Source organism: Pagrus pagrus, assembly GCF_965226575.1.
Source record: "Pagrus pagrus genome assembly, chromosome: 7".
Taxonomy (NCBI): domain Eukaryota; kingdom Metazoa; phylum Chordata; class Actinopteri; order Spariformes; family Sparidae; genus Pagrus; species Pagrus pagrus.
In genome coordinates this window covers 4,488,696-4,513,256 of record NC_140191.1, presented here as the reverse complement: position 1 = coordinate 4,513,256, position 24,561 = coordinate 4,488,696, and the positions used below count along the sequence as shown (strand labels likewise).

Below are 24,561 nucleotides of genomic sequence, written 5' to 3'. Positions count from 1 at the left end.
CAGATATAAGCCGTGGGACAGCACACAATTAAAAGTAACTGCACCAGAGTTAGTTAGCAGCTAGTTAGCATCTGTTGTCCCTGGGCAGGTAAACAGAAAACCACATAACAGCAAATACCCTGTATAAAACAGAACAATACATAACAAGTCCATTAATGTGGACATTTTACTGTATGCACTACTCAAAATTAGTCAGGGATATTGGGATATTTCAGTGTTTCTGAGAGAGGATAATTTCAACTGTTAGTCTCACTATAGTTAAGTCAAGGTCAATAACTGCCAACTGACGCTTAGCTAGTTAACGTTAGCTCGGTTAAATTAGTTAGTTTTGAAGCAGTATCAAATTCAGATAACTTGTTTTTAATTGTTCAGTTTTGTTTTAATTGCGGTTATTGCTAATCATGTAAATTAGTTAGCCGAGCTGGTTAGCGCTCCTATTCTGAGAAATAAAAACAGTTAATCAGCTAAACGGTTTGCTAAGCTAACAGCTAACTAAAGCAGCTAACGGTTGCTAGCTAAAACATATCGTCACCGTTACGTTACAGTTGAGTTTCGAGAAAACTGCTTTGAAAAAATATGTTTGACGAATATATTGTATATTTCAGTTAACTCCTACTACTGTTTCCAAACTTACCCCACACCCAGTGTCTCCTAACATCCAGCCCCCACACCAGGACACTCCCCCCCGGCCGGCACCAACCTGTTGCAGTGTCCCTCTGTGCAGCAGCGGGGGCGACGTGGAGACGTCTCGGTGCTATTCTCCTCCACCTCCGTCCACCCCTCTCTGTCTGCTCCTTCCTTCCTCTCACAAGTTGGGGGACAAGCACATCACCAAACATGGGTTTTGCGGGTCTCGGTTCTGCGGTGCTCTTGGTGGCTCTGTTCGGCGTCTGCTCCGCGCGCTCGGACGCGCCCCGCGGAGTCGCGGTCGGGTTCGTTTTCGACCCCAAAGCGAAGTGCGAGCCGCCGTGCGAACACGCCGGGATCTGCATCCGGAACAACACATGCTTCTGCTCCAGAGGCTACGAGGGGGAGACCTGCCAGTATGGTGATGAGACCAACCTTTAATCTAATCGTTTACCTTTAATATGCATGAGTTACATGTTGGAAACTACTGATTTATTTTGTGTTTTATTGTATTTATTGGGCTTTGTATTCCTGTGACCCTGTAATAAAGTGTATACAGTACAGTTTAATATATTCCTCATGTAGAAGAACAACAGATAAAGAGATTTGTAGACAATAAAATAAAAAACATTGAGTCATAATTTAGTTGCATGCACTTAAATGTAGCTGTTGCATGACCCCAAACTACATACAGACAATAAATCAAGCATTATAAATGAAGCAGGTGTAATGTAGGATAACTCTTGTCAGTTTAAAGGGCCGCTTTGTATGTATTTTTTCCATAACTGAATAAACAAGCTGTTCTCAGAGGAAAATAAGGTCCTCACAACACTGTTTGAAGCTAGAAAGGTGGCAGGGTCTGCCACATATAACACAAAGTAAACTAGTATGAAACTGTGTTGTCCTTTAAGGTCAGTTTGGCATTAAAATCAGTCAATGAAGATCGTTCTCTATGATTTAAAATCTGCGTTATGCACCTTTAATCCAGAACATATTTCACAGAGACTGTATCGGACCAACACTTTGAACCAGAGTTTTAAAACCGTGTGTGTTTTCTGTGTGAATGCAGCCAACTGCTATCCAAAATGTAAAAATGGAGGGGAGTGTCTCCGCCCTGGAAAATGCAGATGTCCTCCTGGGTTTGGAGGGAGATACTGTCACAAAGGTGAGCGGGTTTGTTTGCAGTGTCTTGTGAAATTAAATATGTGGCTGGTTTTACAGTTATCGTGAACTTTGGAAGGCTGGAGGACTCTGAGATGTTCACTTCATGCTTTTATTTTGAATCCATCCTGTAGTGTTTCCCTTCTTCAGTGTGACACAGTAGATCTGTATCCAAACATTCCCACACTCAGCTGTCCCTCTGCACCAGACATGCACCAGACTCCTTCTCACCTCCAGTCGGAAAGTAGAGCAGCTAGATTTTTCTTTTTTTTTTCAAAGCTGCAGCACTAAAAATGTCTCCAGTGTCTCAACCTTTAAGTGATTTCATCGTAAATGAGACAAAAGGTTAAATAACCAGTATGAGGAAGGCTTCAGCTGCCATTGAGGAAACTGAGGTCGAGGATTTTATGTGAGACAATTACAGTCACATATAAAGTGGGGTGTTTGAGAGATATGATATTATTTAGGAGTGAAAAGTGTCTTATTGTTGGAAAAAAAACATTTAGTTAAATTCTGTGAAACATCATTAAGACCAGTGTTTTACAGCTTCATGGTCGGGACAAGATAATCTGAGGATCTGCAAGACAATCAACAGAAATTACAGAATAAAAACATAGAAATTATGTTTGTTTATTCCAGATTTTCTCTAATCCAGCATTACTTGACAATTTTATCTTCATAACCCTCTAAAAATAAAATTAAAACCCAGTAAACACTGCAAGACATACAAATAGTGACTAAGGGTCCAAAGTAGTTTACGAACAGGATCATTTTCAGGGCTCAAGAGGCCAAAAGGTTGTGGAGAGGATGATAACGTTTACAGAAAAGGTAACTGAACAGTTTTTCCTGTGGGATCGTCCTTGGCCAAGTTATAGGCTACACTTTCAAAACCTGTGAGGACGGGGCTGATATGTGCGACCTGCGTCTGTCTTTCTGCAGTGACGTGTGACGCGGGATGCTGGAACGGAGGGGAATGCATCGCTGTCAACGGAGTGGCCAAGTGCATCTGCCCCTCGAGCTGGACGGGCTCAAAATGCCAAGAGGGTCTGTTTATAGCCGTGTCTAATTACCCTATTAACACCACAGGTCAAGAGTCAGAGTCTCTCAGCCGGAGCCCAAACATTTTAAATGCTTTTCCAGTTCCAAGTTACTGTCATGATAGGAAGCAACGTTCAGTTTACCCCCGCAGCAATTCATGTAACGTAGTGGCTGTTAATGCCAGTTAGATTTACAGCCTGCGAATGATGATCGAGACATTCTTGGCAGTAAATTGCGGTTCAAGTACAGAATCAAAGCTGTCGAGAAGTTTTGAAGCACTTGTGATTGGAAATGAAGCCTTTTCTGATCTTCTTCAGTCTTCTGAAGCATCCGTACAAGTGGTGTTTAGCTCTCTGGCTCATTAGCTAACTGGTTGCCCTCCAAAATGACGAAAAAACTACAGCCATGAATGAATTAAGATATCCGTCCTATACAAATTAAAATGTCTGTGTCCTCTGCTACCATGTTCATCTTTAAGCATATCTGCTTCTTGGTTCCATCTCTAACTACTGAGATTTTGAAAAAATGCTTCGCCATTTTGAAAAATTGCTAATTTGTTTTCTTGTCTGTCTGCTACACTAAATAGGAAGCTACAGCTAACTGGGTAGCTTAGCTAAGCATACAATTTGAAATAGAGGTGAACAGCTAGCAACTAGCTAAATCTGCCCACCAGCTCCTCTAAAGCTCAATAATTAACATCTTGTTTGTTTAATCAGTATTTAAAAAATGATGTTTAAAAATGACAAGTTGGGGTTTTATAAGGTTTTAACAGAATAGTTTAACATTTTAAAAAATATTTGTATTTACTTTCTATAGCTGGTTAGCTTAGGTCACGGCTGCGAAATCATGTAATCTGTTATATGACATATAGGTAACATATAAGGTTTAAAGGAATACTTTTAGACACTTTAAGATATGGAAACAGGAGGAAGCAGCTAGCCTGGCCCCAAAAATAGTCCAGCATCTGTCAAACCATAGCTTCATACTTCACACATCTTTTTTTGTTGTTGTTGTTGTCGGCTGATGCCGTTTACAGATTAAACAAACAGGATATATATAACATTTTCATTGCCAGGCCAACTGTTTCCTTTGTTTCCAGTCTCTGTGTTAAGCTAAGCCAATCAGCTGCTGGCTGTAGCTTCACATTCAGGGGTTCTGATCTCTTCACCGAACTCCTTGTAAGAAAGTAAATGAGCACATTTCCTAAAATGTCCACGGTTCTTTTAACTCATCCGGATTATGTTATTTCCATAGCTGAAGCTCGGTTGTTTCCTGGCATGCTGAGAATGTCTCTCTATGGTTTGTTCCCTGTGCAGCGATCTGTCCTCAAGGCTGCAGGAACGGGGGAATCTGCGTGGCTCCAGGAATCTGCAGCTGTCCGGAGGGATGGCTGGGTGGTGCCTGCCATACTGGTGAGTAAACACCAAGCCCTTCGTATGCATCAGTGCACTTTACAAGCATGATTTCTTTTGTGTCTCTCGTCTTCCTCTCCTGCTCCTCCAAACTTTGTTTTGTGTTTGTTGTGTATCCCTGGATCCCTGTGAACTGTCTGCAACTAACTGTGAAGATAAATGGTTCAGGAATCAGCTGCCAAACAGCCCAGAATGATATGAGTTGCATGCAAGCGTCTGCTAAAGGAAAGTTTTTAGCTTAGTGCTTTTCCAGATGTGACAAAACCCCAGACATGGAAACACACTCTGACACTGTGGTGTCAGGATTTACAAGCTCCTCACAGTCATTGACTTCTCAGGTTTTTACAAATGATTAAAAACACTTTCGTTGTTGTTTCTTTTGTCTGTTTGTGTCTCTCGGCTGTAGCTGTGTGCGCTAAGCCCTGCCTGAATGGAGGGAAATGTATTTCTCCCGATAAATGCCGCTGTCGCCCCCCTTTCTCTGGCCCTCGGTGCGAGGAGAGGAAAAAGTCCCACTAGTGTGACCCTGCACAGGTCAAAGGTCAATGAGGCCCAGTGCGGGACTTTGTGCTGACGAGGACGAAGCTAAAACATTGTTAGTTTTTACACTTTTTTTATATGTAATTCTTTTTTAAGAAACATTGTTCTCATTTTACTGTATCAACATGCTCTGTACTGTACTGATTTTTGTTATTAAATGAATAAAGTGAAGTGAAGTGCACGTGTTATGAAAGCTCATTTAACAAAACAAAAGCATAGCAACAGTACATTTTCTTTATTTTGTCACAGACTTGTTCTGTAGTGTAATCTGGTGCTGACAGAGATTTCTTTTTTAAAACAAACCCTATATAAACTCATTACTTCAACATATATACTTAGTATCAGTGTAAATAGATAAAAGTCCATAACTTAAACAGGCCAAATCAAACAATATATTAATAAAAGCGATACAGAAAACAAATGTTTGTTAAATCGCAACATTTCCATATGAACGTCTTCAGTCTAACACAGGTTACTGATGTGTACCATCTAAATTAGGCAAACCTAATAAAGCATACCTTCTATTTCTCAGTGAACATCAGTTTTTTAAAGGTTTATCCAGGCTATAATTTTACTAAAGTGTGAAAAACCTAAAACTAAACCCTCGCTGGTAACAACCTACTTCGTCTGAATGACTCGTAACTGAAACAGATTCATTTTTCATTGACTTATTTTACATAACGTCGTGCAGCAGCGACACTCTGCGTCAAGTCTCTGTGTGAGCTGCAGATGCACTTAACAGATGTGTGTCACTTTGAGCCTTGAGGTAGTGATATACAGGGACGCAACGACAAGTGCAATACATCAAGTCCCTCTGTTAGCCTTCAGATGTGCACAGAGCCACACATTCAAGCACACGCCACTATCCATCAACACGCACACACACAAACACACTCATACACACACAAACACAACAATTTATGGTGCTCTCTTCTTGCTCTGTGCATTTTGTAGCTTCTTTCATCCCATTTTTTTCATCTTTTTCCATCATGCTTGTGATGCCTGTAAAGGTGCAAACATAAATTTGTTAAAATCAGATTTCATAGGGTATGTTTCCAAATAAATCCAAGGTGGTCAGTGCCTTTTAATCTGAGGTTTTTTACAGTATCATGGAGAACTACGACAAAGTTAGTGCCTCTTACATATTTGTGTTACTTTCAAGTCACAGAGCTAAGCATCTTTTTTTTTTTCACTCTGCTCTGAACGTATTTCCAGAATCCTAAAAGTCTTTACTAACCATCTGGATGGAAAAATATTCCATTTGCTGCACTGTTAAAATTATTAAACCCATTTCCCAAGCTGTGACTGTGTTGAATGACCTTCTGGGTTTTTCAAACAGTAGTATAAATACTTAAAGATCCCCTCTACAGATGTATTAAGGCATACAAAAAATCTCTTATGTTTGTCTGACATGTTTTCTTGCAGAAATAAAAGTATAATTACCACATTAAATCCTTACACATCCTTACACAGTGAAGCTCAAACATTCAACTGTAGGAACAACAAGAAGAGCATTTTTGACTCGAGGGGGACAGCCACAGAGGGAACACAACCTTTAACCCTGGAGTCAATAGTGCTGCTTATTACTTTTCCAACTGAGATACACAGAGACAATCACTACATATGAAGTGTGACTCCAGTACTGACCTTTAATGCGCAGGTGAGGCCCTTGTAGCCTTTCCGACAGTGGCAGTAGTCGGGAAGGACACACCTCCCTCCGTTAAGGCACCGCTGTTTACAAACCGCTGAGGAGGGAATCAGTATCACAGGATTTTAAGTTGCGTTAACACTGAAGATTACATCATTCAAAAACACATTAAATGACACATATATTTGTCTGTTTATCTTGACAACAAACTATACAATGTTAAAAAGAAACTTCAGGTAAAATGGCAGGTAAGTCCACTCCTGTACTCTACTGTCCTGGTCAGAGTCTCTGTATCACTGCATTGTTGTATCATGATCAAACTCACGTGTTTGACACTGGAGACCTTCCCAGCCGCCGGGGCAGTGACAGGTGTTTGGTCCCAAACACTCACCGCCATTTTTACACTTCTGCAGACAGACAGCTGCAGTGAGAACAGAGAGAGAAGTGTGAACACGGTCTCCAGCAACATCTGCCACTCTGCATGCTTCACCTGGATGCAGCGCCAAAGATGAAAAGATTTGGTGCGTATGGATACAAAAAAACATGGAGTCACTCACGTATGTTGCACCTCTTCCCTCTCCATCCTGACGCACAGGAGCAGGTGTTGGGTCCCACACACTTGCCTTTGTTCATGCACATTGGCTCACACACACCTGCAGCACATTGGTTTACACATTTATTATAATTATTATTATTTGTAATTATCAGGGACAATCATGACTGTTTCCAAATATGAGTTCAGTGATTTTACTCTTTTGACAGCGTTTCCCTGTGTAGCCTTCAGGGCAGGAGCATACGTTGTTCCTCCTACACTGACCTCCATTCTTACAAGGAGGACTGCATACAGCTGAAAAACACAGTGATAAACAATGTGCATATGACTACTAGAAGTAAATAAATCATACTTGTAAACACTGACCCATTTTTTCAAAGACATATTGACAGAAACTCCAACCTCTTGTGCATCAGTATGTTGGAATAAGAGCTGAGAAAGCATCACAGAATCCTCGTAATACAAAATAAATCCTCACTACTGCAACTTATTCTCAAATCTTTCTAGTATGTACGTATGTTGATATCTTTGTATTAAAGTGCTGATATATCTTCAATTGTTTTTTGCAGCTGTGATCAGAGAAGGACCTCCATCATATTAGAGTTCAAATGAAACCCTGATAGCTTCTCCTAATAGCTGAAATGGAAACATGATTCTGTATTCATCACAGTGTTACCAATCTGACACTGATGGCCGTAGAAGCCACTGGGACAGGCGCAGATGTTGGGCTTCATGCAGGTTCCTCCATTCAGACAGACGGGGTTACACAGAGCTGTGGAGGACACAAGGAGCACATTCAGATTACAGTATACGGCAGAGAAAGGACTGCATGTTTCAGCGTCTCGGGTGATGTAAGAGTTACTGAAGTGTTTTGGCAACAGTTGCAATTTAAGGGCTCAAATGCAAGTCATTCGTCTTGAGATCCAATTTAATGCCATCTTGAAATATATAAAATATGAGATGTGTGTTACATTTTGATGGAAACAGGAAGTTAGATTCAGGCGTGATGTTGTACCTGAGTTACATGTCGGTCCGTACCAGCCAGGTTTGCATTTGCAGACATCAGGAGAGACACACTCGCCTCCGTTCTCACAGTGCCTGTTACACACCACTGAAAAACATAAATGATTATCACACACACTTCTTCCAACCTCAGAAACTTCATATCATAGCTTCATATCTTATCGTTCAGACATGAGAGTCATATCAACCTTGTCCTCAAACCCTTAACAAGAAAGAGAATTAGCATCTTCCTGAGTCAATGCAACAAAAATGTGTCACTGTCCCACAACTAACACAAAGACAAACTACAAAAAGTTCACGCAATGTTTCATCCAGTCAAAGTAGTTAAGTAGCATCTCACTGATTTCACATCTGGGTCCCACGTAGCCGTAGGGACAGGTGCACAGGTTTCTGGCCAGACACGTGCCTCCATGTTGACAAGGCGGCTCGCAGCTCGCTACACACCGACACAGGGTTGTAAACAACACAAGGAGGCTCGTCAGTATGCTGTGAGCAGTGTGTGTGCCTGCATCGGCATGTTAGACAGGTGTGAATACGAGCTCAGGTTACCTTCCTCACAGGTGGGCCCACTGTAGCCCGCAGGACATTCACACACGTTCAGTTTCACACACTTCCCCTGGTTCCTGCAGTCGGGTCGGCACACGGCTGAGAGGGAAGAAAAGTGGCAACGAAATCAGACGCTGAGATGAATCAGCCAAAATCTTCAGAGGTGATTTAGCAGGTAATGTGCCGTGACAGCGTGCAGAGGACTCCGAGGTTTCCTTTTCTTGAATATGTGAACTTCTTTTTCCAGCACAAAATAAACAAGTCATGGTCCATCAGAATTCGCTCCCTCTCACCAATGTGACAGTTGTATCCGGTGTATCCTTCCTTACAGGTGCAGGTGTTGGGCAGCGTGCACTCCATGTTCCTCCCACATTGATACCTGCACACAGCTGGAATCAAATCACACGTTTATTTCAAGAAACACGACGACAGTAGCTACTATTAACACACAGTGCATTTCAGAAGCACAAATTCATTAAACTGACTTAGTAATGTTATGTTATTAAGTGTGTAGAATTGAACAATGGTGCATTATTTGCGTATGAATTCAGCTTTTAATTTGTAGGATGAAGAATGTGGTCCTTCTTCTTTCTTTCTTTTCTCCTGATATGAAAGTCAGGTCGTAAACATGTAATGTGAACGTGATATGACACTTTTTCTTTCAACCGACTAATCTTTGCAACTCTAGACACCGTATCATTAATATGGTGAGTTGGTGCAGGCAAGTGTTGTCAAACTGAGTTGACAAACAAGCCTTGATTGAATCAGCCTCACCTACAGATATTGTGTTGACAAAGATGATTGGATTTGAATATAATTTACATAAAATTGGCAGATTCGCAGGAACAAAGGCATTTTTATTTAGTCTTGCACTAACGGGCATCTTGTATTCTCTTCCTTTCAAATATATTCAGGTCAGGAAGTAATCGTATAACAAGTTCAGTGTGTTTGTTTTGCCTGGTGCTGCCTCTTTGTTCTCTATTAAATATCTGAAAGTTAACATCTGTAGTTCTCAAACATTAACGGTCCTCATGACGCTGTTTAATCGTGACATCTGTACCTTTACACACGACTCCATCTCCATTGTAACCGTACGGGCAGCGTCCACACCTGAAGGACCCGGTAACAGTGGGCTCACAGGGAACACCTGGGAAGCAGGGAGAGTCAGCACAGGTCACATATTGAGACGTTGACCCCCATCTGACCCCGGTGGTGAGGTCGGGATTCAGCAGCACTCTGGTTGCAGTTTGATTCTGCGGTGTTGCTGTGGTCTTTCTGTCACCGGATGAAACTCTCCTGATACTGGAGATGGTGGCGTCTGGTCTTGTCCTCCTGTCAGCGGGTCTTCTGGGGGAGGTGGGAGATGATGAAGAGGAAGAAGTGGGTGTCATGTCCTTGCTGGAATTTGATTTGAAGATGTGAATATGACCATCTGCTCCGCTGGCGACTGTCCCCTGACCTGTAAAATACTGGAAGTTAGAGGATATGACTTAAAAAACTAACACAAATACAGCCTCAGTTTGTCAACATTAAAACATTCAATCTGAGTGACCACATAAAAAAACATCCTGAGGGTGATAATTTCTCAAAACAACAGCAATAAATGAGTATTTTAATTTATTTTAGACATCCATTACCTTCAAATTAAAGAATTTTAAACTACTTAACTATTATAAAAAAAGTACAGTTGTTGTTGCCAATTGTTTTTAAATGAGAGTATGTTGTGAATTGAAAGAGTTTGCTTCGCTCTCACCTGTTGTCGTGCACGTTTTCCCGTTCCCATGGAGACCGGGAGGACAGGGCCCACAGACGAAGCCCGCTGAGACGTGAACGCTCTCAAAACACTGAACCCCCTGGTGACACGGCCGTCTAGAGCACGGCGACGGGCCCGTTGGTTTGGGCCTGAGTGACACCTGTGGTACCCTCGCTGGTGTGGTCGCTGCTTCTCTGACCGGAGAGTCTTGGTTACCTTGGAAACAAATAGGAAGATGAAGATATTGCCATCCCTGTCATTCACAAACAATAAAACTATCCCTTTTTTGATTCAAGACTTACGTGCACAGTTTTTCCCGTCACCGCTGTATCCTGGTGGACAGACGCCACAGATGAAGGAGCCCAGCGTGTTGTTACAGCCGACTCCATGGAAACAAGGCTGAGAGACGCACTCGTCTATATCTTCTCTACATGTACGGCCTGAAAACACATGAATATTAGACTATGTACAAAACTTAGACATTTATTATGAAAATGGGTGGGTGTTTATTAAATATTTGCTTTATTTCCCATCCCGCTTCCTCTCACATCAGTTCCTGTCATCTCTCTATTGTCAACTGTCCAATAAAGGCACAAAACTCCTGAAATAATTATTTTAAAAACTAACTTCTCTGTTAAGAAACATCTACCAGGCATATCTCTGCATTGTTCAGCACATTCTTGGTGACTAAAATGTTATAAAACTAATAGGAGTGATGGCAGCAACTTGAAAATAAGCTCCAGTTAGTAAAATAAAAATCCTATAGTTGGTGGAAGCCCGGCAGGTCATGTGGTATTAAATCCAGAAGAAGAAGAATGGTTTTGTAATTCTATCAATAAAGTCAGTCAATAAGATAACAGATCACTTAAAGCCTCTTGCTCTGTTTACTTGGGTAACAGGTAACAGCTCTGCAGGTTGATCTCTACCTGTCATTCCAGCTGGGCAGATACAGGAGAAGGAGTTGGGGCCGTCGATACAGCGCCCCAGTCTGCAGGGGTTTGGTTTACAGTCATCAATGTCCACCTCACACCTTTCACCTTTAAATCCATCCAGACACACACACAGGTATTCCCCGCTGCCGGGAGGAAGGTTGACGTTAGTCACGCAGGAAGCTCCGTTCAGACATTCACAGGAGCCCACAGACACCTGATGGAAGGAAACAACAGGCTAAATGCAGGTTTGTAATCTGACAACAATGTTTTCTCAGATGGTGTTTCTCATGTGTCTTTGAAGCACGCTTCAGGTGTTCATCAGAATTACTTAGAATGACTCTCTTACATGTAGCTGTGACACAGAGAGTGGCCATGAGTCAAACACTATATATCATTAGCACCCTCTAGTGGGAGGAAGCAACAAGGAACAATCAATGGAGAGCCAAAAGCTGTGGTCGGCACTTTTAAACCCCCCAAACAATTCACTTCTGTGTGCAAAATGACACATTCAGCCCTCAATATGCACCACTGGGTTGCTGCTGTGCAGGTAACTGAGGCCGACAGCTGCAGTGACGCTGCTCAACCTGCTTAACTTATCCTCAGTAAACTAAATAGTCACAAGGTCTTTAAGTTGTTGATGTGCTACTAAAAAATAGACCAATAAAAAATGTCTTGTTTTCTCATTTCTGAGAGAATTGTAGTAAAAAATGTTGAAAGAGGCTCCTTGACTTTCTCACAATCACAAGTGCAATCAAAAGAAAATGCAAATTAGCACTAACTAACTACTGAACAGCTTCACCTTCTTTGTACTTGTACTGTATGAAACTCTTCAGGTCACAACATGACACACAAAAGGACAATAAACTCAGGATCACCTGTATGGAGGCTCTGGTCTCAGCATTACAGTCGTCCGTTACAATAAACTGGAAAGTGTGTGTGTCTGTAGTTTCAGCCATAGCCTTCCACGTCAGCAGGCCGGCCGGAGACAGAGATGCTCCCTCAGGACCCGATTCCAGGGTGAAGAGCACCCACGAGCCCTCGGGGTCCTGAGCTTGTAGCTGGTAGATGAAATTCTCTCCCTGAAAGGACCGGAGACGAAACGGCATCGACTGGAGCGCCGGAGGCTCGTTCTCTGAGAGGAAACACAGCGAAATAAGGAATAACTAAGAGACTGAATGAACCAGTCGAGTGAAATAATGTTGTGACTGACAGACAGCAGAGACGTGAAAGGTTGCAGGATGTACACAGATGAAAATGGGACAAAATGTTGATTTTGATTTGCTGATATTTGTTAAAATTGTTTGAAGGACTTGAAGTTTGAAGGACCGAATCACGTAACAATAAGTCAGAACAAAATAACCACAATATAATAAAAAATAGATTTAATTGGTCTTATGTGCTCTCAACCACAATTTGTCTTACAATAGATAGAATCAGTCTAATCAATAATCCACACCGTCGTGCTATAATTGTCATTTAGATCAGTGATTTAACTTAAATAAGGTCGAAGCTACATCATCTCTCCTAAGTGAAGCAAAGCACCGTTTGACCTACTTTAAGTTGAAGGAGCAAAGTTGGTCAGAAAGTGTAACAATGAGGTAAGCTCTCCTCATATCAGCGCCGGGGGAATGAAGCAACTTCAATGGCTCCAATCTGCACAGAGCTGCTGACAAATTATCAAAACAGCCCTGAGCGACGAGCAGAAAACTCAGTGATGGCTATCCAACCTCGGCTCGACTGAGGAAGTGACACATCAGAAACTTTCACATCAATCCAACATCGTGCTCGGTGTAGTCTAGACTCCTGATAATATGAAGGCGCCGTGAGACAAACCAGATGAGAAACAGTGGCGTTTCAGTGTACATACTCTCTGCTATGGACCAGGTGTGTTTGGACGAGTCTGGGCGACATGTGAGACAAGGGCTGCTGGGATTGGACTCCCCCTCGCTGTAACATAGGCCGTCGATGTTGCAGGTTTTCTCCTGGGAAACAAAGACAACAAATAACAGAAAAAAACATCCCAAGTTTCTGTTGGATGTCTGAAAATGGCTGAAAACAGACAGCGTCGGTGAACATTTCTCTCAAACTCAGTATAACTGGTATTTCTTCAGGGCATGTGTGGACTTTTTCAGCAAGTTTCTGCTTGAAACTAACATGAAGCATAAACATGACTGTTAAAGTCCCCCTCCAGTCAAAACTGTGTTTTTATTCTTGTTTCCTACAGTTGAATGTTTGAGCTTCACTGTGTAGAGTGATGTGAGTGCAGAGTTTGACACGAGAAGGCTGTTTTCACATTCATTGCTCAAAGTGTAAATTGAAAAATTGTTTTTAAATGCCTACGGGCATGATTTGTGACGTCACAAAAAGTTTGGAAGCCAATCCTGGTCCAATATTCAGAAAACACAAGTGTGATGTGGAAACAGAAAGTGAGGAAACAGCAGTTTTGACATTATGATGTCTTCTTTATGTATTATGTTAAAGAGATATCTACTGAAGTTAGCATGCTAACCAGCAGGCCCTGTCGCCCATCCTGGTCCAAAGCTCCTGTGCTAGCGCTGAGCAATAAGTGGCTGATGCTTACCAACATCACAACTGCTGTATTATGTATAAAGCATTTTATTTTCAGCAGATTAAATATCTGTAGTGATCAAACAACAGAATACGTGTTTCATCTGCAGTCTAAAATGTTTGCATAAGTCATGCAAGACTACCACGGCTCTGCCCCAGGGTGCCAGCTAGACTTGAGCTGTAATTAATGGCTGTAAAGTTTGTTAATTCTCCGCATTTTAACATTGTTTCACCCAGAAAAGATGTAAGTAGAGCTTTAACACCTGAGAGTTTTGGAGCCGAGCGTCAGTGAAGCTGTGACACTTAAAGGATGAAGGAAACCATGCTGAGAGGGAAATTGATCTTTGGAGATATTTCCACTTTTTGATCCTTGCATTAATATCACTATCAGGAGAGAAGTCTTACCCTCAGGGTGCAGAGGACTTCAGTGTCGAGGCTGCAGATCTGACAGGCTCCATCATACAGAGTCAGTATCTTGGCGTTGCTGTAACTGTAGCCATCATTGGATACCTGCCATCAGCAGAAGCTTGGTTACTGTGGATCACTGGGAAAAGCATTGAACAAATGAACTGAACTGTAGTTGCTCACATTTTCAAATCAATCCATATAATCCCCCAGAATTTAAGTACAGCACATTGTATAATGTAAGAATAATGTCATTTGACCTTGAGGTAAACCTTCGAAACAATCTAAACTTCAGGCGCTGTGACGCTGGGAAGGACGTCCTCAGTGTGTTCTCATGTTTACCAAATCTAACTGCTGTGAAAGAAATATCCCCCCACTTAGCTTTGTTTCATGCACTTGGCAGTTTGAGTAAGCCAATCAATTTCCACTGTTTCACGCTGCTGAGTCAATTTTCCTCCTAAACCACTTTGATGCTGAAGAAAACCTCCAACTGAACCCTGTCGGCAATTTTCCACGACTGCAGGCAGCAGAAAAAACAACAAGCGTCGCATCTGTCTGCCTTTCACTACTTCGCTGCAGATTTACTGTGTAATCTCATATTGGGAGATTCTGAGATAATGAAATATTATGCAAAATAAGTTTAACGTTAATCCATAAGAGGATCTCGTCTTTGTTTAAAGACAAAAGAGGAATAAATGCTGAAAGAGAGAAAGCTGAGAGGACACCAGCATCACCAGGGTGGATGTTCATGGATGCTGGAGATAATGGATTGATTTTATTTTACAGCAGTTTCACCAGTGTGCATTGCAGAAATGGTTGGAGACACGACTAACTTTGATCTGCCAGCGAGCCAGTGGTCTGTTTGTCGCTGTTTCCAGATCCTGGTCTGCAGGAGCCCGGCTGTCCTCCAGAGGGAGCTGGCACTCCAGAGCCGTCACATCCAGAAAGATGGCCAGGACAAACTGGGGCTCGTCCAGAACCCACTGCCCATCCACGAACTTGACAAGAGACACAGCGGAAGAGAGGGAGAAGGAGATAAGAGACACAGAGGGAGAGGGAGGAAGGGACAGAATATCAGTCAGCACTTTGTAGCTCCAACAACTGAAGAAAAAAACGGTTGAAGTGCCAGAACAGAGGATGCACGCACAGCAAACCCATTGTGTAAACGGAGCAAGAAGCAGAAAGTACCTTTTCTTTAACAAACTCACACTTGAGCTCGTAGGAGTCCTTGAAACCGTGACCGTACACCTGGACGGTGGAGCAGTCTCCCTGTCGGACGTCACACAGACCCTCCTTCTCCAACTCAGTGATCTCTGGGATCTGGTCTTCACAACATCAACAACAAAAAACACAGACGAGCATTTATTGCACATCACAAACCACAAGTCTGCATATAAAAACTATGTATCGATACTTTTCAGCCATCGTATACACAAATATATCCTCAGTAAGCTAATAATGGCTAGATTAAAAACCTATCTAAGGCTAGTGTGTCATGTTTAGTATTTTACCAGACAGCATGCTGCAGTCATATGACCCAAATCCCGGGAAGCAGACGCAGCCCCACTCCGAGCACTGGCCGTTCCAGTTGCAGTGATTGGGGCACTTGAGGACAGCCAGAACATCCTGGTACTCTTCCTCCCTCCTCCTCTCCTCTATCAGCCTCCTCTCACACTCATTTTCCAGCAGAGGTACTGTTGCATTCAGCCATGACACCTCATCCTTCAGCTGTAGGTCGGTAACACACATAGAAACCACATGGCTAATTATTGAGTCTTGTAACAGGCGCCTGCAACCTAACGCTATGCTGGAGTTTGCCACAGTCTGCTGGCACTGAGTCCTGGCCTGCTGCTCGGTCAGTCCAGAAGGTGTAGGCCACATTAGGGAAGAGTCCGGCTGAACTGCTGCTTCGTGGTCCTCTGGGAAGAAGTAGGTGAAGCCCTCCAGATCGGACTGGCTGAGGCTTTGGTGCCGAGAGTTAGAAACGTAGCGGTGATTCTGCCGCCTGCCTCTCCGTTTCTGGTGGTGAGCTGAGGTTGAAGCTCCATCCCTGGAGGCTCTTGAGGGGAATCGATCCTGGGTGTTTAGGCTGGATTGGCCTCGAGGCAGCAGCTGTCTTTCATTTCCTTCACCTCTGAGTAGCTCCACTGAGCTGATGTACTCAGCTGTGACGTCCAGAGTGGGGATGACACCGGGGAGACGCACGTTGCCATGATGAGAGCAGGTGGAGTCGGAGGAGGCGACTGGTTGAGATCGAGCTCTTGGAGACGTGAGGCGGGGCTCTGACTGACAGTTACAGTACTTGCGGGGGCTCAGTGTATCCAGGTGGGATGGCACGGTGTCAAACAGGCTGTTGCCTGGAGGGAGTCTGAGAGATGGAAAGGAGAAGATGTCAGCGAAGAGGGAACAGGGTTTGACAGGAAAATGGGGGACAAGTGGGGATGAGATTGACACAGCTGCACGAGTTATAAGTCAGCTTAGAGAAATAACAAGTCTGACATCTACACGTCTGTGATCAGTGAAAAAAAAACAAAAACAATATCAACTGAATGACACTCAAACAGTCACTGACCTCCATTCAGAGATGAAAGCGTGCAGATACTCCAGTGTGGCGCCCCCTGCTGAGTGGAAGTCGTTGTCTGACTGTCCATCGTAGGTCCCACACAGACCCTCAGTGTGGCTCCAGTCTGAACTGGGGGCTCTCAGTGTCAGACTCATTCCCCAGTCAGACACGTCTGCACGAACAAACGCTCCAGACGAGAAGGTCATCTGTGGAGAGACAAGGATTCAGAAGCATCACAGGAAGAAAGGGAGCAGGTTGTCTTCAACAACAAGCAGCCAGCGGGGCGAGCAGACTGGTTCGGCAAAGCATGAATCAAGAATTCCTCCAGGTATCTATCTCAAACATTTAACCGATGTGTTCATCCTCACTCACTGTGACTTTGCGTCCCTGGTAGGACTCGGTGATGCGAATGCCGCTTTTGCTCAAGTCTCTGTTCTTCACAGACAGGTGAGGTTTGGTTTCACCCAGCTCTCCGCTGCACATGTCAAAAGCGATAACATCGCCGCCGTCCCTCACCACGAAGCCACATACACACGAGGCGGCGTGGACCAAGCTGCCGCACTCCCACTGACGTACATGGACCTCAAACGGCCAGAAACTGCTCTTATAGAGCACAAAGGTGCCTATTTGGTAGTTCTCATATCGCCTGTAAATTCACATAGAAAAATATTTAGAGAATCTTTTGCCTTACAGCTCATTTCATGGATCATTACATGTTCGCAGTGCAAAACAGACAGAAAGGCCAGAAACCCCAAACTGCAAGTAAATTAAGTACAGTTCATGATACAACTAAAGTTTTCTGATTAACTGAAGTACCTGCCATCAAATGTGATAATGTGAGGATCAGTGAAGGAGTAGCAGTAGGCTGAGGGGACGTCCTTCACGGTTATCTGAAATGTGAGATTCATTTAATTCCTTCAACTTTAACTTCATGAATTAATAAGATTTCAACAAAGTATCAAAATATATATATATAATTATATATATATATATAATGTGTTTACCTCAACATGCTCTGGTGTGTATCCATTCCAGAGATAATTCTGTGTGTTGATGGATTTAATGGAGATCTGAGTCGACCTGTTGCCGTCTTTGACGAAGTCTGTGACGGGGCTGAAGTGGATCACAGCTCGGCTACAAACCCCATCCCTACACGGGCCCCGGGTCAGATCCACCCCACAGGAGGACAGAGTCAGATCTGCACCTAAAAAACCCTCATCTGGAACACAGCAAGGGGTTGGGGTTTATTCCCATGATGATAAAACAGAACAATTAACACCACCAGAGACTTAAAATCTGAATCTAAGGGATTAGTTACTGGTTTCAATATAAACTTAGTTACCTTTACTGTTTGTGCTGAGCTGCAGAGACAGAGTGCACTGCTCTGTAGAGGAGGAGGACTCGTCCAGACACGGGACAGGAACTGTGCTCTCAACCACCAACTCGTACAGCCTCCCGTCCTCAGATACGCTGCTCACCGCCGGTCTGAGCTGCACAGAGCAGTGATAAACGCTTACAAAACTGGTCACCCTGTTATGAGGACTTTTGAGAGACCATCAGCTAACTAGCTTGAATGGCAAACAAGTTAATATTAAATAGATAAATAAAAATAAAGTATAATAAGCCAAATGACAGAACCACACAGACATGCAAAAACATATAACAGAACTAATGGATGAGCTGTCTTTGCTCCGAATTAGCCTTTGTAATAAATTAAACTTCAGATTACTGTGACGTACCCTAATCCCTGCAAAGAACTCCGGACTTTCCACTGAAACACCACGGACGTCAGGCGAGTCCAAGAAGAAACTGGAGCTGGAGCAGTAAATCTGACAGAGGGAGAGAGAGATCTGTTGACTTACAAAAGAAAAAAAAAGAGAGAAAGGGAACGAGAGAGCAGAAGGAACAGCACAGCAAATAAAAGGGAAAAAATCCTGGATGTATAAAAGGTTTTATAGTTAAGGCCAGGTCACCCACACGACCAGCACACAGTAAAACACAACGACATGTTGACAGGCTTCAATAATAGTTTCAGTCACCGTTGGACCGAAGTTCAAGAGCAAAATCTGAATTATTCTGCTGTTATTATTATTCTGCTTCTCCAGAATAATATATAAGCCTAAAAATGTGGTGAGAATGGTCCTGACTGTTAGTTTTCATTGGTCTGTGGTTATTATTATGTTGTTAATGTTCAGAAATGAAAATGCCTGATAAGGACTTGAACTCATTTTGAAACTAAAATGGACTCAACAGAGATCATGTTTAACTACAGCATCAGACCTTGTCCCCCAGACGGAGGTTGAAGCCGTCCAGCTCGATGAAGGCGGAGGTCTGGATGGTGGTCTCCTGTTTGAGCTCCTCCTTCCTGCCCTCAGGTGAGAGGCGGGACCAGGCCACCACGTAACCCAGTGAGCTGTTGGAGCCGCTCCCGAAGCTGCACTTCAGGTAGACGGTGTTTCCTGTAACTTCTGAGACGATCACTGGTACAGATAGACTGGGAGGCTGCTTTGCTGACAGGAGAGAAGCAGAAATATATGATATTTTATGCAAACATATTTGCAGAGTGAGAACCACAATAGAGGTGGAAAATAAAGCCAATAGATCTGTTTTCTGAATGAATTCATGTAAATATTCAGCAAGGACTGACTGACTTCTATTATTTAAACCAAGTTAATGAACATATTCTGTGATATTTCATCTGTAACCCAACCTCCCTCTTTCTTTTCCACCTCTGCCAGCTTCCCAAAACCTGCCCGGGTGTAATTCACGACCTGGCTGAGGGCCGTCGCCATGGAGACGAGGCCCAGCGGACACCGGGACACATGCTCAGCTCATTAAGAGGAGCGGCGAGGGGGCCGACGGTGCATTCCTGACCACATGGCAACTCCCTGACCTCCTGATTGTTTTGGTGTTTGACCTAACACGAGGAGACAAGCGTAAGCCATAAACAGAGCAGCGGGATTCTCACTTTTACATGTTCCACCGACGTTCACCTCGTCAGGGCCGCAGGGCAGCGACGTCGTGGCTGAAGCGTCTGACATCTCTGTTAAGACAGACAGGAGAGAAAAAGCAGCAGTCAATTATAAATCAACATTTATTAACGTAATAGATTAGACTACACGGCGGAGACGAGCCAACAGACACTTATCTGGGAAGCACTTTAGTTACGCTAAGTGCTGGTAGTGATGTGCATCCTAGAGAGGAGGGGGAAGCGTCACGCTCTTTACTCTGCTGCAGTCTTATTCTGAAGATCGACATTATGCGGTGTTTTGTATGTTTGCATTAAAGTAATACATCCTTGTACTTACAGTACATGGGCTAGTAAACTACAGCCAAGAAGAAGTAACCTCTCATTGTGTTAGACTAATCACAGACCACCTCAAACATTATTCCAATCAACAGTTTAACCATGAATCAGTGCAAAGGCATTTTAAACTGCAGGTAATTACAGTTGCAACACATCTTGTTTGTGCTGTATTACTTTGTAACTCTCGAGGATGAAACAAACCCCGGGCTGAACTGGCTAAAAAACGGATGACGATTTGAACACAGACAAATCTTTTGTTTCTGAGGTATATGGCAACGCTATGAGCTTGATACTATACTCTGAAGAGCGCTGATATAAAAAATAATGGACATGACAGACTTTGCTGTACCTCGTCTGTTTTATCACTTTCTGTGCAGTAGTGGTATATACAGAAATGTGTGTACTTCCCGTTCAAGGACCAATTCTGATATTAAAAGATCAATAACTACTTCTCTGACCTGTCATAGTCACGAGCGTACTTCGGCTCTATGAATACGTAAGGCACCACTGACAGAGAGTTGACATTGATGATGGATGAACAGGTTTGATGTAAACGTTTGATGTGTGTGGAAGGACTGTGACACCATAAACCGTGTTAACGAACCGAGATTAATCACAAATATGATGGTGATATGCAGCAGCGGTCTGAAGAAGAGGAGAAGAAAGGTGCTGCTAGGGTGAAACAGCCTTCAGTCACTGAGTCCTTTGGCATAATCCAGGTACAGAGCGAGTGTGGGTAGCTGTTAGCGACATTTATCACTGTCACAGACCGTAATAAAATGATTCACATCTGTCGAGACATACCCTGTGCACAGTATCCCATGCATCCCTGCGTAGGCTGGAGCAGGTAAACGTAGAAGTCTCCACAGTTGCGGACGGTGACCGGGATGCGGAACATGCAGCAGTCTTTGCTGCTGGTCGGGAAGAACTGCCAGGCGGCGCAGGCCGTCAGCTGCCTGACCTCCAGAGGCCCCGGCAAGGACTCACCCTCACCCAGGGACAGCCACACCGGAGCCTGGGTCCCACAGTGGTTCACCTGGATGGTCAGAAAGAGATATGGGGAAGAAAGAGGGGAGACGATTAATGCTGTTAAAATATGACAAAATGACAATGGTAGTCTTACACTTTTATTCCCAATAACAAAATACGTGCTTGTTCTTTCCCTCGAACAAAGTTTTGTTTCAAGATGAAAGTTTCGTTACAAATAATAAAGAGAAATAGAAATGGGAAGTACAGGCAACACGCTGCCGTGATAGAAAAATATCTTGGCCAATAAAGCTGATTCTGAAACGACACTCCAACAAAGATGTCACCAAACTACACAACTGCTATTTGATAACATGACATTTGTCAAAAATCTGGATATTTCTTTGACAAAGCCACAGTTTGTTGTCGTTAATTCCCCCTTGGCCTGACAAATCTTGCCATTTATCCGCCATCATCATAAAGACATCGCGTTATTATGTAACACATGTTCACAGCGATCCTCTCTTCCTTCCTCCGCCCACTCCCGTGGATATCCATCACCCAGGGAGAGCAGCGATGCCCTGGGAAGGCGGAGGGAGGCTGACACTTCAGATGGATCCTGCAGGCTCCTCACAGCGGGCTGTCCGCAGGAAATGAGACACATTCCAGCTCTCCTTGCACTCTCCTTCATAAATATGTACACAAACACGCACACACTGATAACTGTGTGTGTCCGTGAGTGCATATGTTTTCATGCGTGCACACATGCACATCTTATTTTGACAGAAACACTCAGGTGAAGACAGAGGACTACACAGAGTTTCTCAACATGAGGTCACAAGAGAGACTCCAAAGACAGATGAATCAGTATTTGTGATTAACAAACTAAACATTTCCCAAATGCTTCTGAAAAAGAGACAATACAAAAGTGAATGACTTGATTGTTGCCTTCTGTAAATTTACTGCCAAAGAAAAAGACTTTAGCCAGATTTTCTTCTTAGCGAGTCAGAAAAATCTCTCTCCAGAACATTGTTTGGAGTGTATTAACATCATTTCTTAAGGCTTTTGTGTGTGCACAACGACCACATCTTCACACATGCGCATCCTCTTTGGACGGTTATAACAGTCAATTCAGGACGATGCAACTGGGGAGCTGAAGTAGTGGCAGGATTAGAGAAGTGGACTTGTAGAAAGATTGGCAGCAAGTTGAGTGTAAAAGCCTGTTGATGTCGGAACTGGCTGGAAAGAGGCCTGTATGCTCGGCAAACATTCACTGGGTCTGTTCAAGCGGAGGAATAGTTATCAGGCATTCTGGTAAATATGCTTATTCATGTATTTGGCAAGATTAAGATGAGAGGATCAATACCACTCACATCTGCAATAAGCTTAACATAAAGACTGAAACTAGGGGACAACTGCTGGCCTGGCTCATGCTAAATTAAGCAAATAGCCTGCTAGCTCAAGTTTCATATACAGTATAGCGTGCAGACATGACAGTGCTACTGATCTTACAATGAGCGCAATATCTGCAAAAGTCATAGATAACATAACAAACAGTGTTAAAGGTCGGGCAGTGGTTTTACATGCAGCTTAACATCAAATTATTTATATTTTACATTTTTGCTTGCAGGCTACTTCTGGATGCCTTTTTCTACTGTTTTAGGCAGCTACTGACGTGCAAATTTCTGCAAAAAGTCAACACTGCATTACATTATAACCCTGATGTAACTTTGGCAAACATTACATGGCAGTCATATGAACTTAACCTTCAATATGCCGATGTAAACAACTCACACTAATGTGAATAGAAGTGTGAATGGGAAGTTAGGAAAAATACATCTACATTTCTAAAACACAGTGTAAATCAGCCTAAAAAAACACTGGAATAGTCCTTTAACATCATAGACATTACTTAATATGCCCGCTCGTCTACTGTATTACAGTGACAGACAACACACATGCTTAGATTTCATTCTTAATCCTCCAGTGTGTGTCTTTGCAAGATGTTTTATAAAAAGAGATCACTTACCTCCACACACTGGGTGGGCATGCTCGCCGGCTTGTCAAAAATCTGAAACTGGTACCATCCTGGAGCGAGGGAGTGGTCGCAGATGAAGTCCTGCAGGGACGACTGCTGCAGCCAGCTGGAGCTGAAGGTGGTGCTGCGGTAGGGGTCCTGGAGGATGGAGTGGCCCCCCGGTGCACACTCTGGAGGGGGAACTGCAAGTGCAGCCAGAGAGATAATATAAGCACTGGACTCAAACCAAGACTGTCAATACAAATGATGGAAAATATGGAACACTTTCTGCAGGACAAATAGTGAATTGTGAACATTCACCATCCAGCTGGTCTGGATTCAAGATTTCAAATTGAATTTCAACGCTGCTTACAAAGCATGGTGCTGCTCAGTGTTGATGTTAGCACACGGAGCATGAAATGTACCCACATGAGAGAGACAGAGAGAGAGCTTTAATTCAATCAAGCCTCATCCAATATCAAATAAAACATATTTAAATCCACTGGATCCACACGAAACTGTACTCACTCACTTCCATTACATTCAAACAAAGTGTATACACAATGATAGAGATACAGAGTACACTTACTCCAAAAATAAAACTGCATATTTACTGTTTCCATCTTTGAAGTTACTGTGCAGAGTACTGACCAACAATAAGAGTGTTTAATGGGTCTACCAGGCTCAGGTGCCTCCAGGTCAGAGCCCTTGTTGTAAATGTATGGATGTCCGGAGTCAAGCAAGGATGGGGGGATTGCTCATGGGCTCACTGTCTGTCCACGCTGGTGACAGTAAAGTAAACAGAGGAGTGTGATGAAAGTTGATGCTGAAGCCCATCTGGCCAGAGACACAATCTCCAAAGTCTGAAGAGGTCAAAACCATTCGTATAAAGAACAACTTAATTAGGGTCATCCATGGTTTTCATCAGGGAGTTTTCCACTCATCTGATGACAACCCTCATGACATGTGAAGTTCACGAAAGTTATGATGATGTTCCTATACGACAAGAGCTACAATAATGAGCCTCTTCTTGACTCCAAAAGAGGAACAACACTACAACAAATCCCCAAATCTCCACATTTTAAATGATGGAAAAAGACTGGAGCTGGAGCCAAACCAAACAGCATTATTAATGCATTTCCCCAGCAGGAGCTGACTGTTAATGTCTATCTGGTCCATTCTGAGACATGTTTTCACATGAGTCGTAACAAAAATGGAGGAAGTACTTGGTATGCGTCAGCTTGGGGTAAAGAGCTGTTGGATTATTCTTTTTGCTTGATAATCATACAACAAAAAACCTCCAACAATCTCGCACTTGTCAGTTTCAGGTCTAATGTGAATTTAAAGCAGGAGGGCAACTATTCAGTAAATCCTGGACGCATTTCACAAACGTTAAATCTAAATCATATCCTCTTTAAAATGTCGCTAAGTGGAAGGAAGTCTTAAAACTGCCACAGAGAAAGGAAAGGTCAGCAGTTTAAAGGTTAAAGGAAGGACTCTTA

At 43.1% G+C, this 24,561-nt stretch overlaps 2 protein-coding genes across 8 annotated transcripts in view; one reads left to right on the top strand and one right to left on the bottom strand.

Annotated features, from left to right (window-relative positions):
• Positions 1-837: 837 nt before the first annotated feature.
• On the top strand, positions 838-4,959 carry seraf (Schwann cell-specific EGF-like repeat autocrine factor; the record flags this gene model as incomplete). The annotated part of the gene is made up of 5 exons (XM_084357202.1): positions 838-1,048; positions 1,697-1,792; positions 2,728-2,832; positions 4,143-4,238; positions 4,645-4,959. The coding sequence occupies 5 exons, from the start codon at positions 838-840 to the stop codon at positions 4,755-4,757; spliced, it is 621 nt and encodes a 206-aa protein (XP_084213328.1). The 3' UTR covers positions 4,758-4,959.
• Positions 4,960-4,998: 39 nt separating this feature from the next.
• Positions 4,999-24,561, bottom strand: part of vwde (von Willebrand factor D and EGF domains) — a 32,902-nt gene continuing 13,339 nt past the window's right edge. For all 7 annotated transcript variants that reach the window (XM_084357195.1, XM_084357194.1, XM_084357193.1 and 4 more), the window contains 30 exons: positions 23,072-23,262; positions 20,881-21,112; positions 19,738-19,812; positions 19,050-19,279; positions 18,509-18,598; positions 18,112-18,259; positions 17,774-17,988; positions 17,586-17,659; positions 17,142-17,415; positions 16,779-16,975; positions 15,718-16,574; positions 15,395-15,531; positions 15,040-15,204; positions 14,207-14,311; positions 13,101-13,215; positions 12,109-12,365; positions 11,228-11,447; positions 10,604-10,741; positions 10,302-10,517; positions 9,609-10,007; positions 8,842-8,937; positions 8,552-8,647; positions 8,343-8,438; positions 7,995-8,090; positions 7,656-7,751; positions 7,178-7,273; positions 6,984-7,079; positions 6,752-6,847; positions 6,426-6,523; positions 4,999-5,780 (listed from right to left, as the gene is read on the bottom strand). In XM_084357195.1, coding sequence (XP_084213321.1) covers positions 5,766-5,780; positions 6,426-6,523; positions 6,752-6,847; positions 6,984-7,079; positions 7,178-7,273; positions 7,656-7,751; positions 7,995-8,090; positions 8,343-8,438; positions 8,552-8,647; positions 8,842-8,937; positions 9,609-10,007; positions 10,302-10,517; positions 10,604-10,741; positions 11,228-11,447; positions 12,109-12,365; positions 13,101-13,215; positions 14,207-14,311; positions 15,040-15,204; positions 15,395-15,531; positions 15,718-16,574; positions 16,779-16,975; positions 17,142-17,415; positions 17,586-17,659; positions 17,774-17,988; positions 18,112-18,259; positions 18,509-18,598; positions 19,050-19,279; positions 19,738-19,812; positions 20,881-21,112; positions 23,072-23,092 — 5,046 coding nt within the window. In that variant the 5' untranslated portion in view covers positions 23,093-23,262 and the 3' untranslated portion in view covers positions 4,999-5,765. The remainder of the gene's footprint in view (positions 5,781-6,425; positions 6,524-6,751; positions 6,848-6,983; positions 7,080-7,177; positions 7,274-7,655; positions 7,752-7,994; positions 8,091-8,342; positions 8,439-8,551; positions 8,648-8,841; positions 8,938-9,608; positions 10,008-10,301; positions 10,518-10,603; positions 10,742-11,227; positions 11,448-12,108; positions 12,366-13,100; positions 13,216-14,206; positions 14,312-15,039; positions 15,205-15,394; positions 15,532-15,717; positions 16,575-16,778; positions 16,976-17,141; positions 17,416-17,585; positions 17,660-17,773; positions 17,989-18,111; positions 18,260-18,508; positions 18,599-19,049; positions 19,280-19,737; positions 19,813-20,880; positions 21,113-23,071; positions 23,263-24,561) is intronic.